The sequence below is a fragment of the Cynocephalus volans genome, chromosome 11 (assembly GCF_027409185.1).
Source record: "Cynocephalus volans isolate mCynVol1 chromosome 11, mCynVol1.pri, whole genome shotgun sequence".
NCBI lineage: Eukaryota > Metazoa > Chordata > Mammalia > Dermoptera > Cynocephalidae > Cynocephalus > Cynocephalus volans.
Genome location: NC_084470.1, coordinates 121075043 through 121092695, shown reverse-complemented (window position 1 = coordinate 121092695; position 17653 = coordinate 121075043). Strand labels below are relative to the sequence as shown.

Sequence of the window (17653 nt, the reverse complement as noted above, 5' to 3'; positions counted from 1 at the left end):
CAGGAGGGTCCGTAGCATGGATGATGTCTGACCAGGACACCTTCAAGGACCCTCCCTACACTTGCCTGTTCCTAGGCTACCCCACACGCTTGGAGAGGTACTGGGGTGCTCTGTCCCTTCTTCTGAAGGAAGCAGACAGAGAAAGCAAGAATCAGGGGCAATAGTCAAACTCTAATGATAGAAACATTGGGCAGGAAAGATTTAGGCAAGCTGGGAACCATGGGACTGTCTTGGTTTCCCAACTCAGCCTGGCTTCCAGAAGGTTTCCACTAGGGGATGCCTCATGGGTTACGACCCCATCGCCATGCCCTAGCCACAACACCATCCCAGCCCCACCGCGGCCCCCCGCCGGGCCTCACCTCCGAAGATCCTCAGGCGGGGGCATCCCCCGGCGCAGGTTCACCCACTGCTGAAGCTGGTTCATGGAGCTCTTGCGCTGGGCGATTTTGTCGGGGTTAGCACGTGGTGGGAAGCTCCGCCGGTGTCCCCCGCTCTCCCCATCCTGGGGCGGGAAAGCTGTGCTCCCTGGCCGGCTAGGGGAGCTGTACTGCCAGCCATTGGGCTGGGTGGGCTGCTCCCCACCCCCTGGGACCCTTGGGCCCTCGGGGTAAGGGCTGCCTGGCTCTGAGGCTGGCTCCGGTCCAGCTGGGATGCCATTGGCTTTCACCAGAGGCTCTTTCTTGACTTCAGGCCTCTCAGGCCTCCTCTCTGCCTTCTCACAGCCTCGGCCATCACCCTCGCCTCGAGTCTTGGCCTCTGGCTCAGGCTTGGGGAGGCTGTTCTGGGATGGCTGGTGGTGGTGTTTGCTAGGTGGGATGTTCTCTGAGTCTGGCTTCTCATGGCTGCAGGATGCCAAGGGAGATGTTGTAAGTGACTCCAGCCCAGCATGGAGTTGGGCAGGGGGTGGTCGACTGGGAAGGAGAAAAGTAGTGGAAAAGGATAGGCAGGAAGGTAGTGATGGAACCGAGATTCAGTGAATTCCAATTCTGCTTCCTAAATCCCACTACTTCGTCTCCTTGCTCCAGCCTGAGCAATCCCTATATAATGTAATCAGATCCTGCCTATGCATGCCCAGCTCATCCTGCCCTCTGGGTCCTCTTCGCAGGTCACTCTCCACTCCCTTCTGCTGGTCTGCCATGAGCCCAGCCTTCGAGATAGAGCCAAGACTAACCTCGCCTAGTTTTGGTCTCCTCTGAAGTCTATCCCTGATCCAGCTCCCCAAACTTGGCTTATACTACACTGAGGTTTCACAACAGTATCTGTCCTTGATGTCCCAGCTACAAAGGCTCATTACAGGTCAGCTCACTCTCCTGTGGCAAGTTACTTAAAACTTCCATGAGTCTAGGGCTCCTAATTGGCAGAATGGGTATAATATCTCCCCTCATAGGACTGCTGTAAGCTAAAACATGGCAGGTGCCAGGGACAGAGTTGCTGCCTCCAAATTCATAGGCATATAAACACAAACAAGTTCCTTTCTCCAAAACAGTCCTTTCTTCCAGGACCGACTTCCTGTTAGAACTTAGGCTCCACAAGGAGCGGAGCACAGCAGACATCCCTCACTTGTATCCAGCGCCCGGTGAACCTTACACATTTCTATTTACAGTAAGTATTTGTGAAATGAACGAATGAGCTTCTGGAAGAATGCCCCTTGGTTGAAGCAAAGATGGAAACTTGTGACAGTTTTCTCCCTATAGCTTCCCAAATTCAAGCATCCTTGTTGAAATATTGCTTGGTAAATATTTCTAAAACATGCGAACAGACTTGAAGCCTACACTGTAAAACCTCCTTCTTCTGGATCCCTGTTAACACCTAACTCAAGACTCCACATCCAGTTAGAGGAGAGACAGACACTGAGACAGGGGGTGCCATGGTGACAGGGCGACAGGAACAGCCGCGCGTCAAGTGTTTGCTACATGTGGAGCACTGACCGTACATTACGTAGTTCTCACAACACGCCTGTGAGGTAGAATTATAACTGCTGGTCTTAAGGACAGGACACTCAGGTTCAGAGAGCTTAAGTCACTTACACTCATGTCCCACAGTGGGCAAGTGGCCAAGCTGTGATTCAAACCTGAGTCCACCTTCCTCCAGGGGCTTAACACCCACAGCTGACAAAAATGAACAAATGACCCTGACCTTTGGCTCCTGGTCAGGCCCCAAGAGAACATCCCCCAGCTCAGAGAGACTTCAGCTCTGAAAGCACATGGCCAGGCCTCCTGCTCGGATGCAAGGAGATGTTCACATGCTCTCCAGGGGTTCAACCTGGCTCACCGGGCTCAGTGGTGGCGCAGAGCTGGGGCGCTTCTTCAGTCCTCTTCCTCCTCCTTTCCCTGGCACTCACCTGTGGCGCACAGCTTGGGGCGCTATCTTCTGGGCTGGTGGGATCTGCACTCGGGCAGCCTCCCCCATGGCCTGGATCCAGGCCTCCTGCTCCTCGGGGCTCTCGGCACTGAAGAAGTAGGTGCGGACACCAGCATGCTCGGCCTGTGAGGAGAGGCAGTGCGTGGAACTGTCCCCAGCCTCATCCACCCAGCACACGGTCACCTGTAGGGAGAGGACACCAAGACCCACAGAATGGACAGTCAGTCAGGCCTCTCCCTGGATCTGCAGCTCTTTTCCCCACATGGTGCTCAGATGCAAGGTGAGGAGGGGGGCCTGAGAGCTCCAGCAGTATCCGGGTTTCTGCCTTGGCTAGCTCTCTGGACACAAGGCAGCCCAACAGCCAGGTAAGCCTACCTGGCCCACCTGAGGTGATCACAAGCAGGAGGGACAATTACCACACCCACTCTCCCATCGAATTCCATGTTTAATTTGAAAGGCAATTACCCGATGTCAGGGGGAGCCAGTCTCAGCCCCAGCTTCACCACTGAGAAGCTACATGTCTCTTTCATGAGGAGAGACAGCCAAGCCCCTTTCCACGGGCATGCAAGGGCATGCACGGGCACACAGACCGAGCACACTACCTAGTTGGCGGCCGCGAGCAGGCACAGCGGGCGGGAACCCAGAAGAGAGCTCCTGTCCAGAGGAGGGGTCCTCATGCGGTCAGAAGGAGGAGAAGCAGAGAACAGGTCAACCAAATGCCAGAGGGAGAGACAGGAGACAACGTGACGGGAAACATCGAGGAGCACAGGGAAGGGGGTGTCTGGACTCTCCCCTTCTGTTCGGTGTCACCATGGGAACAACAGCACCCAGCAATGCCCAGCCCAGCCCATCAAGAGGTGGGGAGTGGGGAGTTTGGGCTGGTGGTGGAGAGTAAGTCAGGGAACCCCAGCACTACTACTAGCTCTGCTCCTGATCAGCTCTGCAACTGCAGACAAACTGCCTTTTTGCTCTGGTCTTAACTGATGCATCTGTTTAATGCACAGGGGTCTGCCCAGTGAGACTCAAGGTTCGTAGGCCACAAGGAAAAGAGGCCATGGGACATATTCTTCCTGCGACCTCAGCATACTCCCCAGGTGAGACCCTCAATTCCCCAGAGAAAGTAGGTAGCCTAGTGTATCCCACTCAACAGAGGAGATCCAGACATGATTAAGAGTCTCAGATGTGAGCCTCACCCTGGCCTATGACCCCCTGGGTGCTAAGTACTGGGTCTCTGGGGATTGGAAGCGGGGGGGTTAGGATTCCTCTGACCAAGCTTCAGGGCTGTTGTAAGCAGCAAGGTCAAACCCACAGCCCCCAAATGTTTTCCCAGCCCAACCTTCACGAGGCTCCCTTGACTGCAACTGGTCCCACCTCACCTCTGCCTTTCCCCTGCCCTCAATGTCTTTCTGACAGGAGCCATTACCCAGCGAGGGGCAGGGGTGGGCCTCATGCCTCTGGACTTCTGCTGACTGTAAAGTACTCCAGCAGAGGGCCCAGCATGTGGGAGAGCTCAGGACGGGGTGGGAGAGATAGGGGAGGTGCTGACGAAAAACCAGTGAGGCTGTCGGGAGGCAGCTCGTATGGGAAATGCATGGGGGTAGAGAGACCAGGGGCCCAAGCAAGCCCTCTGGGTGGAGAACACAGGGTTATTGTAGGCGAGAGAGACATAGGCAGGACTCCTGGGTGTGTCCAGAGTGGGTGGGAGCGGGCAGTAAATGAATCCATCAATTCAGTGAGCGTCCAGGGAGCGGCCTCTGTGTGCAGAGCTCACTCGGGGTACCCGTCACAAGGGAGGCCAAGACGTGCTCTTGCACTTGAAGAGCTCACAGTCACGCTGGGGAACAAAACATGCCACGGGAAACAAGGAGAGAGCAGAGGCACAGGAACAAGTGCCTGTGACAGGGGAAGGCAGAGGGCCTGGGAAAAGACAGGGCTATTGACGGGGAGCGGGAAGGGGCACTGGCCTGGAACTATGAAAGGGGCCAGAGAACTGAGGAGGTGTCCCAGCGGGGCGAAGACCACTGAGCCGCTGAGGGGCCGGAGTGGGGAGAGGTAAAGGCATCCCGCGGCAGCCTGAGCAGGAACAGCTCCTGCCTCCTCATTATTAGCCATCCCCAAGTTTCACTTGGTGGCTGCAGCAGGACAGTCCTCCTCTGTCTCAGCTCCCCCTCCCTTCCCTGGGGAAGGGCCACTGAATAGCCACAATCAGAGCCCTTTGTGGGCCACTGAGCACAGCCTCAGAGTTGGGCTTTAAAGAGGCAGTGCACTCCTTAGGGAAAAGGAAGGAGGCGAGGGGCTGGTGGCCACCGAAGCCATGGCTGGGGCTTGAGGAGGATGGATGGTTGTCAGACACTCTGCCTGCTGCTGGCAGAGCTCCAAGCTGGGGTGCCTAGGTGTATCTGCACAGGTCTGGTGGAGAGGGTGAGACAGGCTGTTTGATTGCATGTGGGCGTGGGTGTGTGTCTGTGTACAGCAGGACTGTTTGTTGGTTAAACAGCCTGTTCCTATTTCCCCAGCTAGAACCTGGCTCCCTGGAGTCCGAATTTTATTAATTGTTCATTCTGTTCTCACCTCTGGCATACAAGACCTTGGGAGGCTGGAAACTAATTATGTGCCAAATTAAGTCTCTCCTTGTTCCCCATAGCAGGACCTGTGAACACTGCCCACATCTTTTCTGTGGTCAGGTGACCAGAGTCTGAAGGACACAAAGAGGCAGAATCTCTGAGGCCCTGGGGGCTCAGAAACTGACCCGGTGTGACCCGGTGTGACCTGCAAGTCCTGCCATCTAAACACCAGAGCTTTGGGCTTTAAAGGTCTTGAGCTGCAGTTCTCAAGTAGGCGAGAGAGGGCTTTGTACTAAGAAAGTGTGTGATGGAGATTGTAATTTTATATTTGGAAAATAAAAAGGAACCTATGGTTTTTGCAACATAAAATACAAAAAGGGCACAGAACTTTTATAGTTCTTAATGGGTCATGAATTTTTAAATGTGGAAAAACACTGGCCTAGGATGAGCCAGCTGCAGGCGCATCTTTGACTGGCGGATACCCCAGGGGCTCAGAGGGAGTGACATGGAGCAGGTGAGTCCCATTTTCCTGAGCACTTGTTCTCTCCAACTGTCGTCTGCCTAAGGTTTGCAGCTCTTGACTGGAATGAAATGCAACTCTTAATTTTCTCTAAAGATTGAAATTTGAGTCAATGTGGAGGAAATTTGAACAATTCCCTGGGACCTAGGTGGGGAGAAAAGATCTTAGAACCCTACCAGCCACAAATCCTGCCTCTGCAGAGAGGGACTTCCCAGGGGCAGTACACTGGCAAAAGGTCTAAGGGCTCAGGACATAACCATGTCTTGCCCAGGAAGAACAGTGGTGCTGCTGGAGCACATCTCTACTGGCCCACCCTGGGGAGAATTGCTCACCGGACCCCCAGGAGAAGAGGAGGGTCCTCGCACAGCCTGCCTTAGCCTCACGATGGCTGTATGGTCCATTGCCTACTCCCTCCTGTACCATCAGCACTTGGGATTCCTTAGGGAGATGGCTCTTGGTCCTTCCCCACTCCCACACGGTCTAGAAGAGCAGGCCTCCCTTCCCCGCCTGACCTGGGAGAGGAAGGCCAGCTGACCTTAAACGTGTGTTTCCGGCTGATGTTGTCCGAGGGCTGCACCGCTGCTACCCGGAAGCTCAGGAGAGGGATGCTGCCCAGGACGCTTTCCTCCTTCTCATCTGTCAGGGAAAGACAGGCACAAGAGGTGTGTGTGCGTGCAAGTGTGTGCGCGTGCACATGGGGGAGGCACAAGGAGTGCTCTGGTCCTATTATGATAAATATCAATAAATATTTGTTGCTCGGCTACTATTTGTCAGGCACTTGGGGCCACCACACACACTCCAAGAGGCACGCTCCTGCAGCTGGTGAGTGTGGTGGCACTGCAGGTGCTGTTCTAGGCACTGGGACTACAGAGGCGAATGAGAAAGAAGTGATGCCCACCCTCAGGAAGTTTACATTCTAGCACACAAATAAACAAGGAAATAACAGCTGCCGGTGGGAGTGCTCAGTATACGTCAGGCGCTGTTCTAAGTTAAATGCCTTAATGGATTTAACCCTCCCAACGACCCCATGAAGAGCTACTATTATTACCCCCATTGAATAGGTAAGGAAGCTGGGACACGGAGAGGTTACAGTAATTCGTCCGAGGTTACTTAGGCAGTAAATGGTAGAATCGGTCTTTAAACTCAAGAAGTCTGACTCCAAAGCTAGCGTTCTAGACCACTGTCCTATCTGACCTGCCTCCCTAGCGGCGATGGTTGCAACAGTGATATGCATAACAAGGCCATAGGATACAGCGCCATGGAGCTGACTGTCCCATCTTCTGCTGTTTGGCTCCTCTGGGTAACTCTTTCAAGGGTTCTACCAGGCACCCAGAAACCTGCTTTGCCCTCTCCTGCTGCAGATCCCCTTATAGGTCCCCATGTCTCCACAGGAAAGTGCACCCTGCATGGAATCCTCTGGCCCTCTTGTCCTTGGGATCAGGCTGACAATCAGGCTGTTCCATAATTCATCCCGGATCTCCAAACAAGCCTGATGGATTAGCTAGTCGGGCCCTCAGCTGGTAGCAGGACACAGAAAGGACAGGGTGCTCTGTGGAACAGATTGGGGGCTTGAGACCATGAGACCATGGCAAAACCCTCCCTACTTCCCCGGGATTGTTACTTATTGCCTGGGCTGGGGGCTCTGAAAACCTTCAGTTAGGGTTCAGAAGAAATCTCTGCAGGGGCTGTGCACTCCTTAAGGTCTGCTTCCCCTCCCACTTCTCACATCTGCTTGAGCTTCTCTATCCAGACCTCAGCATGGTGCCTGGAGGAAGCGGTAAGCTAAAGCAGGAGGAGGGACCCAGGCTGTCTTCAGAAAAGCTCAGGAGATGGAGCCCCCTGCCTGGCAGAGATAGGTCAGAGTTTAGGGGGGTGTCCTGAGACCATCTCTTAGTAGACAGTGACCCTCATTTTGATATCTTGCTCCTTTGGGTTCTCAGCTCTTTGAGCTTCTAACCTCACCCACAGTCCCAAAGTCTCTCCTCTGCAGAGACCCTGGCTTTTCTCCCACTCAACTTCCTGCTCTGGCTCCAGTGCGGTCCTATACCTGGGGGCTCAGCACCTGGTCCCAGGCCTGGGCAGATTCTTCTCCCCCAGGCTTGGGTTTTCCTCCATGACTGGACTCCATATTCAACCCCTTCCTGATTTCTCTCTTGAGGTTCAGCTGGCCGCAATTCAGGACCCAGGGACAGCAGCACCCTGGGGGGTCATTGGGTACAACCTTTGTTTACCAAAGTTAATAATTCACCAATTTGCTCCCAGGAGGCCTGAGGAAATCAGGACTCTGCCTTTCTGGGGAAAGGAAGTGAAGGGAACAAACTCTCCTGCTTCAAAATAATTTTACCCTCTCTCTTCTCACCGCCCATGCTTGGTTCCTCCAACTGCATCAGCATGAGGCTGCCATTACTGTCATCAGCTCTTGCCAGTGCCCTCTGTTCTGTGCCCGCCTGACACAATGCTGCTGTGTATATTTTAAAAATAACTTCCTAGAGGCGGCTGCACCAAAGTTATCAGATCTTTGTCCTCCTTTTTTTTTTTTTTTGGAGAGGGTAGGGATTGAGTGTTGGGGTAGGCAGAGAGGGTAGCAGCTGGGGGATCTTCATTTACTTATTTATTCAATATTGATTGGGCATCTACTGTGTTTTGTTCTAGGTGCTACACATACAGCAGGGAACAACACTGACAAAAATTCCTGCCATCACAGATCAGACTGTACATTCCAGCGAGACAGGAGAAAGAGCAACACACAAGCTCCAATTAGTAGTGACCCCCTAGTAGTGACTCATGACATCTACTTGGTCCTTGTCCCCCTCCCCCTTGGGACTTCACCATCCATGACTGCCTTGTTCACATACTGTATCACCAACCAGGACCTCCAAGTCTACTTGAAACCTAGCAGGCACTCAATAAATATTGTTGAACTGAATGAGTGAATGAGTGAGCTCTGTCCTTATCCCACTGTCACGCCCACTGGTGCTGGGGTCTACAGTGTGGAGACCTGCCCTGCCAGTACCCATCCGAAGCAGAGCCTGGTGATATGGCAGAACAGGGAAGAGGGGTGGGCCCTGGCTTCCTACCACCCCTGTCAGCCCCAGGGGCAGCTCACCTTTATAGTAGAAGAGGCAGCGGTCCACCAGGACAAACCAGCGCTTGTTCCATTGTTTAACACCGGAGCTGGCCTGCAGGACATGTGTGGAGACAGACAGGAGGGGTGTGAGTTGGGCATGGAGGAGGAGGTGGGATGCAGTGACAAGAGTACTGCACTAATTATAAGGACATTCTGGCTGTAGTTGCAGCTCTGCCACTAACGCATGGCAGCAACACCCTTGAGACTGCAGATGCAGGGAAATGACATTAGATTATTGCCTATGACCTTCTAGTTCTGTCATTCTGGGGCTCAATGCCTCTCCCAGGGAAGGTAAAAGGGCCAAAAGATGAGCCAGAATGAATGCCAACGGCAGGCAGGGATAGTGGCAAGGTCCATCTGGGGAGAGCTGGTGGACCCCTGGACTCGAACGAGACACCCCACCACCAGGCATAACAAGAGGGACCTCCTGAGGATGTGCCAGTGGGTTGCTCTGACAGTGTTGGTGACCTAGCATATTTCAAAGTCATTGTGTCTGCTCAGCAGGAAACCCAGCTGGATTCCTAAATTTGCCACTCATTTTTCGTGTGACTTCAGGAAGATACTCAACTTCTCTGGCCTTTATAAAATTAGGAGACGGCTTCAGGATGGAAGGACATACCAGAGAAATCCAAGGACAGATATAAGCACAGAGGAGTCACGATGTTATGAGCAGAAAGGGGTGGTTACAGCCGGCAGAATGGCAGGTGACCTCACCTGTTTGAAGAGCCAGCCCGCCTTGGTGACAGGTGCGTTGGGGTTCCGCTTCATGGAGTGTGAGCGCTTGCCAAAGGCGATGGCCTTGCGGGACGTTCGCGTTGCCTAGGGAGACAGAGAGAGAAGCTGGACTGACTGTCTTCCTCTCCTCCTTTCTGCTCTGTCTGCAAAGGAGCTGCCCCTGCTGGGAGCTGGGTCTCTCCAAGGTTATCCTTGGGGTGCTGTCATGCTAAAATGCTCCGGTGTGAGTTCTGAATCTGTAACTAACTCAAGCCAGGGCCTTTCAATTATTTAGCTCTTTTTCTCTTCTATAAAATGGGGCTCACAGCTTTCTGTTTTTTTTTTTTTTTTGGAGGAGAAAATAAGATTTCTCATTTCACTCCTGGCCTATCCTTTCCCTACTCTCCTTAGTTCCTGCCTCCTTCAGCTTTCTGGAATGCATTCCACTGCAAGTTAATTCCCTACATCACTGTCCTCTCATTGTCTCTTGCCCAACATGCCACAGAGCCAGGTGGTAGCTCCCTACTGCCACATGGGCATTGTCATTCTTCCACATTCTGGCAGCAAACTGTCTTTCTTGAAACACCACTGTCTGATCTCCCACTGTTCAACCCTTTGCAACATGATCAGCTTCTAGATCATTCTTTCAGAGTCTAAGGATTTTGTTCAGCCATCTTCTTCATTTCAAGGCTTGTAATCACCATGGAAAATTTCATTGCTCTTGACCATGGTCCTTTCAACACCCTAACTTCATCCTACTTTGATTCTCAACTCCCAAACCCTTCATCTCCACTCTACTCTCTCCCAGAGCTATACCTTAGACTTTGTCAGCATCCAAACCCCTTCACCACTGACATCTTCAATCCTAGTATTCCCATTTTCTGATCACAACATTCCATGCTTTGAGTTTTCTCACTCCATTACTCAACTGCACCAGTTTTTCTACTTTGTTGAGATCCCAGCTCATCCACCCTACCCTCTTTTTCTGGATTTATCAGTTACCTCCTGGTTTCAGTCATTTTCCTACGTAGCCTAGGTCTCATGGTGGAATATATCAACCAGACTCTCAAAAACCCCATCTGTTGTCTTTCACCTTCTCTAAAATGCTATATTCCAGATTAATCAAATTATCCACTATCCTTGCACTCATAGCCAGATTACTGGGCTGCTAGCCAAAAAAATCACACTACAGTGCAGAGGAGGTCATTGCAGACCCCGGTCCCCAGCCCCAGCTGGGCTCAGCCCCAGGCAGCAACTGTGCTCCACACCCTCACCTCCACCCTCCCGTGCCTCTGCCCTCCCTCAGCAGACCTGGCTCCTCCACAGAGAAAACAGGTTATCAGGCATGCACTTCCCAATTCCACACCCTTCCACCTAGAAAATTACTGCTCTTACCTCTATCTTTGCCTCTTTCCCTCCAATGTCAAAAGTAGAGGTGTCATCCTTCTTTCCAAGACTAACCCCCTCTGACCCGCCATGCCCTCTGAGACTCTGCTCCACTGATCCTCTCCTCTCAAATCAGTCTTCAGTGTTTTCTTCTCCACTGGTCCCTTCACCTCAGCAACATGCTCGAGTCTCTCCATCTCAAAGCATCTCTGCCTCCCTCTCATGCTCCTACATACACCCCTGGTTCAACCCTACAACCACTGCCACCTGTAAGGTGACATCTTCCCTTTCTTTGTCTCCAGGGTTCGGCTGCTGGGAAGAGTCCCAGCGTCCTCTCCTCCCATCACTCCTAAACCTCCTCTACCTCTTTTCTGAAACGGCTCTTGCATTGTCATTGAATTAAGGCCACTCAGTCCTTGTCCCCTCTAAAGCAAGTGGACAATGTTAACCTTTCTTTCCTTACTGAAACTCTTCTTTTGGTTTCTGCAGCACTATGAGGGGTCTTTGAAGAGTTCATGGAAGGATTGTATAATCTTAAAACTTTGTTTTTACTCGAAAAGTTGCAGACAATTTTTCTTTTCTTTCTTTTAATATCACCTTTTAATTCTATTTTTCCATGAACCTTTTGAAGTACCCTCGTATTGTCTCCTTCTGCAACCTCCATCTGTGGCCACTTCTCAATGTCCCCGTCCTCTACTCTAGTGTTGGTGGACCTCAACCAAACTTTCATTTTCATTTTTCTCATTATATATCGCGCCTGTGGAATCTCATCTATCCCCATTGCTTCCACTACCAGCAATAGGATGAAAATTCCCTAATCCACATCTAGGACCTCTCTCCTAGCTCCAACCTATTTTATAAATGGTTGTCCAACCAGGATTAAATAAATGCAAAACCAAACCTGTTCTCTTTCCAACCAAACTGTTGTTCTGTATTTCTCATCTTGGCGAGTGGTACTATAATCCACCTAGCTACCCACACCAGAACTCTGAATCGTCTCACTGTTCCCCTCCCTCCTCTCCTTTATATAATTACTCATACAGGGAAGACCAGTCTATCTTCTTAACAGTTCTCAAATCTGCTCTTTCCTCTGAAATTCCACTGTTGTCTTGCAGGTCCTCATCTCTTCTATCATCTGCAAGGGACTAAAGTTATCTTTCTAAAACACGATATAATCATGTCGCTTTCTTGCTTAAAATTTCTTACTGGCTCTCATCACTTAGGATAGAGTTCAAACTCTAAGCACAGCACACAAGGATGGGTCTGTAAAATCTGGCCAGCCTGTCACCCACATTCCGCCCCTTTACTACACAGGCTGTGCCTCTGGTTCTCTTCCCCGTCCTCCTATACCTTTGCTAATCCTTCTCCCTCATTGTCCACCAACTAATCCCAACTTATCCTTTAAAATCTAGTTCAGGCTCCTCGTCGTCCATGAGACCTCCCTGGTCCCCCTGAGCTGTTAGCTGCTCCCTCCCCGTATATCCCTATAGTCTAAAGCTTGTCACACTGCAATGTGCCTGATGGTTTCCTGTCTCCTCCACTACACCGTGAGCTCCTTGAGGCAGGAATTTCTGCTCTGTTCATCTCTTCATCACCAGAACCAGCAAGGTGTCCCTCCATAACAAGCACTTAGCAAATACTTGTAGGAAGAAGGAAAGAAGGAATTGGGCTTTATTATAAAGTACCCCCACAACCGGGAAATAAAATTATTTTCTGAACAGTGCTAGTAACAATCCACATATGATGGCTGAGATCTACCATCTGAAGAAGTCATCCAGCACCCTAAGAATATGCAAATCCCGAAATCCTTCCCTTTTCTCTCAGTCCATCATCTGTCATAGTTTCACCTCCTCTCTCCATGGCCTGGAAGCTGCCGCCCATAGTTTACCTCTCAACCATCCTCCCACTAGCCCCTCCATAGCCCAGCCTCCTTGTCCTTCTGCACAGCTTCCCAACAACCCAAGGTCAATCCATCCAACCATCCGTCTTCCCTGCCCTCCCAGCCATTCAATGGGAATTGCTGGAGGAAAACCATGCAAGCCCATGGATTGGGGCCACAAAAAATAGCCATCTATAGCCTCAGATGACACTTCAAAATTATAGGGCAACATTTCACGTGGCCCTTGTTGACCACCATTCCTGTTCCCCACACTATACGGCATGTTCTCCACCCCCTTGCCCAATTACCACCACCCCCCCTTCATCCACTCCTCTCAGAAGAAAGCCCTGCCTCCTACTTCCTGCAAAAGTTGAGCACCTCAGGTGGGAATGTCTTTAATTTCCTGGACACCCACCCCCCAGCTTCTCGCACCTCTTTCTGCAGTCTCAGGAAGAGGTGCCCTGTTCCCCATCCAGGCTCGCAGTATCTCTGCATCTTACTCCGGCTGTCTCTATGGAATCCTGACTTACCAGCTATCCCCCTCCTCCTGAACCTGTCTACTGGATCACTCCCTCATGCCTCTAACATCTTAAAAAGAAAACAAGCTAACCAACAAATAAAACCTCCCTCCGTCTTACATGTGTTCTATCTTCCACTCCCACGCCCATTTCCCTTCACGGTCAAGTTTCTTTAAAAATACTTAAAAAAAAAATTCAAACATTTCAGCAAAGTAAGGAATTATATGATGACCATTATTTCGTGTTGTCGTGTTGTTTTTTTCCCTAATAAAACAAGGCAAGCAGAGCTGAAACTCCCTTCCAGCCCCTCCCTGATCTATTAGCTTTTCTTCTTCCTCCCCAGAGGCAACCACTGACCCAAAATTCGTCTTCCTGGCCATGATTGTATACTTGTGCTGCAAATGTCTCTACGCATACGTAGTACTGCTTCTCATGTCTGTGTATTTTATACAAGTGATATCATATTTTTTATGTTCTGCAACTCGCTTTTTACTCAATCAACATTATGTTTTCGAGGTTTATCCTTGTTAACACGTATAGCACTAGTTCACATTCATTTTTGGAGAGTACTCCATTGTGTGAATATACCACCACTTATTGTCTGGTTTCTTAGAAGAGTAGACTTTTTCCTCCCTCATCACACTCAAACTGCCCTTGTCAGGGTCTCCGTTACCACATTGTTGCTAAACCCAAAGGACACAGTCAGACCTTATCTTACTCTACTTCTTGCTGCTGAGCCTCTCTTCCTTCCTCCTCTCTCTCTGAGCTCTCTGTCACCATGTCCTTCATGACTGTCCCCCTAGAGCAGAGGGGACAATGAGGGTGGAGTGACTTTGTCTGTAGGGCTCATCTGACAAAGTCTGGAGACATTTTGGGTTGTCACAAATGGGGAGGGGTGCTCCTGGTGTCTAGGGGGTAGAGGCCGGGGACGCAGTTTGACATCCTACAATACCCAGGACCGTCCCACATCACAAAGAATTATCCAGCCCCAAATGCTAACAGGGCTGAGGTTGAGAACCCCCAGTCTAGATGCTGATCTTCTATGAAGTTCTGGCCTGAGCCCTCTTCCCTTCCCACATTCTACTCTCTTCCTGGGTCAACACCCACTTGTTGGAACCTGCAGAAATAGCTGAGCAGACTGGGATTTCCTGGCATTCCCTGAGACTCCACTAAACATGCACTGAAGGCATTTCCTGTCTGACAGCTTGCCTTGAGGGCTAGACTTACCCGGATGCTGGGCCGCTCTGGAGGGACCTCCGACACCATGTTGTGGTTGGATATGTCACTGTTGGTGGTAGCCGGGCGTTTCCCACCTGTTTTATTGGACATGTCCAAGGCCGATCTAATTCCAAGTTGACCAGAAGAAAGAGACTAGTCAGAGCCAAGAAACAATGGAAACCACCCATCCCTTTCCTCACCCTGCCACCCATGGTTCCAGCATCAGCACAAAATTAGATCCCCTGAGTGCCATTGAGAGGTCATCTCAGCTTCTCCTCCAGCTCTTCTGAGATGATACACCAGGAAGCCAGACATGCTCCTCTTTCTTTCTTGAACATTTATTTAAAAAACCTAGACCTAGGACTCCAGAACTCCTTTTTCTTCTAATTTAAAAGGCATGATAGCCCAGTGGCCTGTGAGAGCCAATTAATTATTTTTTTCTTTTCTTCTCCTTTCATTGGGTGACCCAGGATGCATAGTGAGAGGAATTAGCATTTGGCTCTCAGGATCATATCAGACTCTCTCACTGCATCCCTCAGAGGCCCAGGGGTGATGTGCCTGGGGTGATGGGGTACCCCGACCTGACTTCTTCTAGATCCTAGGAGAAGCCGATGAGGGTGTCAAGCCAGATAAGTGTCAGAAGCTTCTGGCCCACAGAACTGACGTGAGTAACCCTAAATCCCTTCTGCTCTCCTCCCCTGTTGTCCTCGCCTTCCCAATTGCAGGTGGTAGTGGGACGGCGGTGGTGATGGATGGAAAGGTCAAACAGCAAGCGGGGCAAACATACATTTTCAAGTCAAATTTTCTGTTTTCCTCTGGGACCTGGCCAGTCACTGGGTGTAGAAACGTGTTCCGTCTTTCATTGTGGCTGAAGAGGCAAAAAAGAGAGAGAAACTGTGGTAAAGATGAAGAAGCCAGAGATGTAAGCCAAAAGGTGGAGAGCCCCTGGCAGTGACAGGGACAGGTGAGCACGTACAGAGCTGTGCGTCCGTCCTCCAGTGGGGTCAGTGGGAGGCGAGATGGAGGCCGGGCTGCAGTCGGGGAGGGGCTGGGGGCAGAAGAAATGAAGCCTGGCCACCTTTTACTACCAGTGTTACCTACCTACGAGAGGCTTACTAGTTAAGCCACACTTAACTACTAGGTGTGGGGACAGGGGTTCCAACAGCCAGTCCATCACAGTCAAGATTTCATGCCTGACAATTTCTCTCCCAGGGACAGCACCTGCCAGTGCTCTGCAGAAAAAATGCTCCCTCGTTATTTGCTGAAAGAACTCTCTTGTGACCTTGGACTCCTCCTCTCCTGTTTTATGCTCTGTATCTTTCTTTAAATGAGATGGGAGATCCAGAAATCCCATTCTTGAGCTTGGGCTGGGACCCAGTCACAACCTAAGTCCAGGGTCTCCTATCTAAGGACTACTTGATGCCGCTGAGACCTCAGGAGCTGTCAGGCACCAAGGTCAATGCTAGCTCAACAGTCAGATCTAATTAAGGGAAACTGTGGCTGGGAGCGGGGAGGGGTGTTGTGAGGACAGCCTGAACCAGGGCAGGGTGTGCACAGAGGCAGATGGAGAACAGTATGTGGGGCCTCCTTTGGGAGTCCTGCTATGGCTCTTCTTCCTGACTGAATGGCAGCCTAGTTCCCTGATGGGCTCTTAGGGGAGACAGGCCAAGGTAGCAGATAGAGCTTGGAGCAGGGCTAGCGCAGTGGGTCTACGTCACAAATGGCAGGCATGTCAGATGATTCTGTAAATGGGCGGGGGGCACCTAGCAGGAATGTAGTAGCGGATATACAAGTAAGCAGCCAGTGGGGGGCTAGACGAGTTTTAAGGTCCCATGAGAACCCAGAGCAGGCTCCAGTCTATCCTAAGAAGCAGGCTCTGACGGGGCGGAGACGGCTGAGGCTGGGCAACTCCAGCACCCCCACAGCAAAGGGCCAGCGCTCTGCTCAGCAAGCAGCAGGTCAGCCAGCGCCAGAAGAAAGAAATCTGAGCTTGGTCCCTTCAGCTGCATGAGAGAAGTAAAATAACCTCTTGGGGACCCTCTTTCAGTAGTCCAGGACACATCCCAGCCCTTGGGCTGTCTGCTGAAGCTAAAGATAATATCAAAGGGCATTTTTAGATCTTATCCAAAGAAGGACAGCAGGCAGTGGCTCCGGCCCATGTGGAAATGTGGGTTTCACAGCCCGAGCTTGTCAGCCAGGACCCCACCTCTGGCCCATGTCCCTTGTCAGCCAGGACCCCACCTCAGGCCTGGGTTCTCACTGTAGCTCACTGATAATCTGCTCCCCAGTTCCCAAACTTTATTCCCACCTCCCTCCCCCACCCAACAAGGATGCTCTCTGCAACTAAATCACAGGGAATCTTTGCAAGAAAGGGTAGCTGTTTCCAGTTACCCTTGCTGCTGGCTCTGTCCCATTTAGGGTCTGGGGGGCATGCAGTCTGTGACAGCTAAGGTCCCTGAGGTGCCAAGTTCTCTGCTTTTCCCAGTGTCGCAGAGCACCTGCCCTGCCTGCCCCTCTGGTCCCCTTCTGCTCTGTGTGTTCCCAGTGTAACTCCATTGGAGCCTTCCCTGCAGGCGCTGGTACCCACAGACACACACAGAGAGAAGCACACACACAGTCTGCTCCCAGACATCATAAGTGTTTCAGGGTAGGGCAAATGTCTCCCTGCCCCAGACTCTCCTACCCAGCAACCCCTACAAATGACGTCCTCTCACATCCCGGCGCTACCAATTTCAAAATAGCTTACCATTCAAAAGCCCTGCAATGCAGCAACCATTGACCTCACTATGCTTCTTTCCCCAGGTCAGCACAAGCAGACCCTCACTCCGAAGCCCCCAACAGGATGAGCTGCCAACTCCGCCTGCTCTGACTTAACTTGGCTCGTGGTCCGTGGAAGAAATCCCTACCTGACCCGTCGATCAGCCCGAAACTTCAACATCTTTTTGGCAGCTCGGTCCCCAGATTGGCAGCCTCAGAGGCCCTGCCAGCCACCCTGCTCCTACCATCCCTCTGAGAAGACGTCCCCTGGTCCGCTCGGAACGCTGTGGTGGAGACGCAGGACAAGAGGTGGCAGAGGCTCTGCTGATCTCCCCCTCCTCCTGGCTCTGGCACTGGAGAAGGGGGAGGAGGCTCTCCCTGGGTGGCGGTAGGGGTTGCCCAGGTGTTCTAGTGGGCGTGTGGCTTCCTAGCATTCGGCTGGAATGCTGCCGGTGAGAGTACTGGAGGCAGAATAAGTGAGGAAGGGATGATGTCCTCCCAGTTCAGGTCCCCAAGAAGAAAATGCTGAAATAGAAAGACAGGTATCCACGGAGCAGGTGTGCCACTTCCAGGTAGTCTGACCTCACTGAGCTAAGGACACAGAGTCGC

General features: G+C 51.5%; 1 protein-coding gene across 1 annotated transcript in view; it reads right to left on the bottom strand.

The window, feature by feature from the left end:
- Positions 1-17653, bottom strand: part of PLEKHA6 (pleckstrin homology domain containing A6) — a 128724-nt gene that overhangs the window by 26274 nt on the left and 84797 nt on the right. Inside the window, 7 exon segments of the mRNA XM_063115043.1 lie at positions 360-842; positions 2342-2484; positions 5981-6081; positions 8552-8624; positions 9287-9391; positions 14297-14411; positions 15075-15155. Of these exon segments, the coding sequence (XP_062971113.1) occupies positions 360-842; positions 2342-2484; positions 5981-6081; positions 8552-8624; positions 9287-9391; positions 14297-14411; positions 15075-15155 (1101 nt within the window).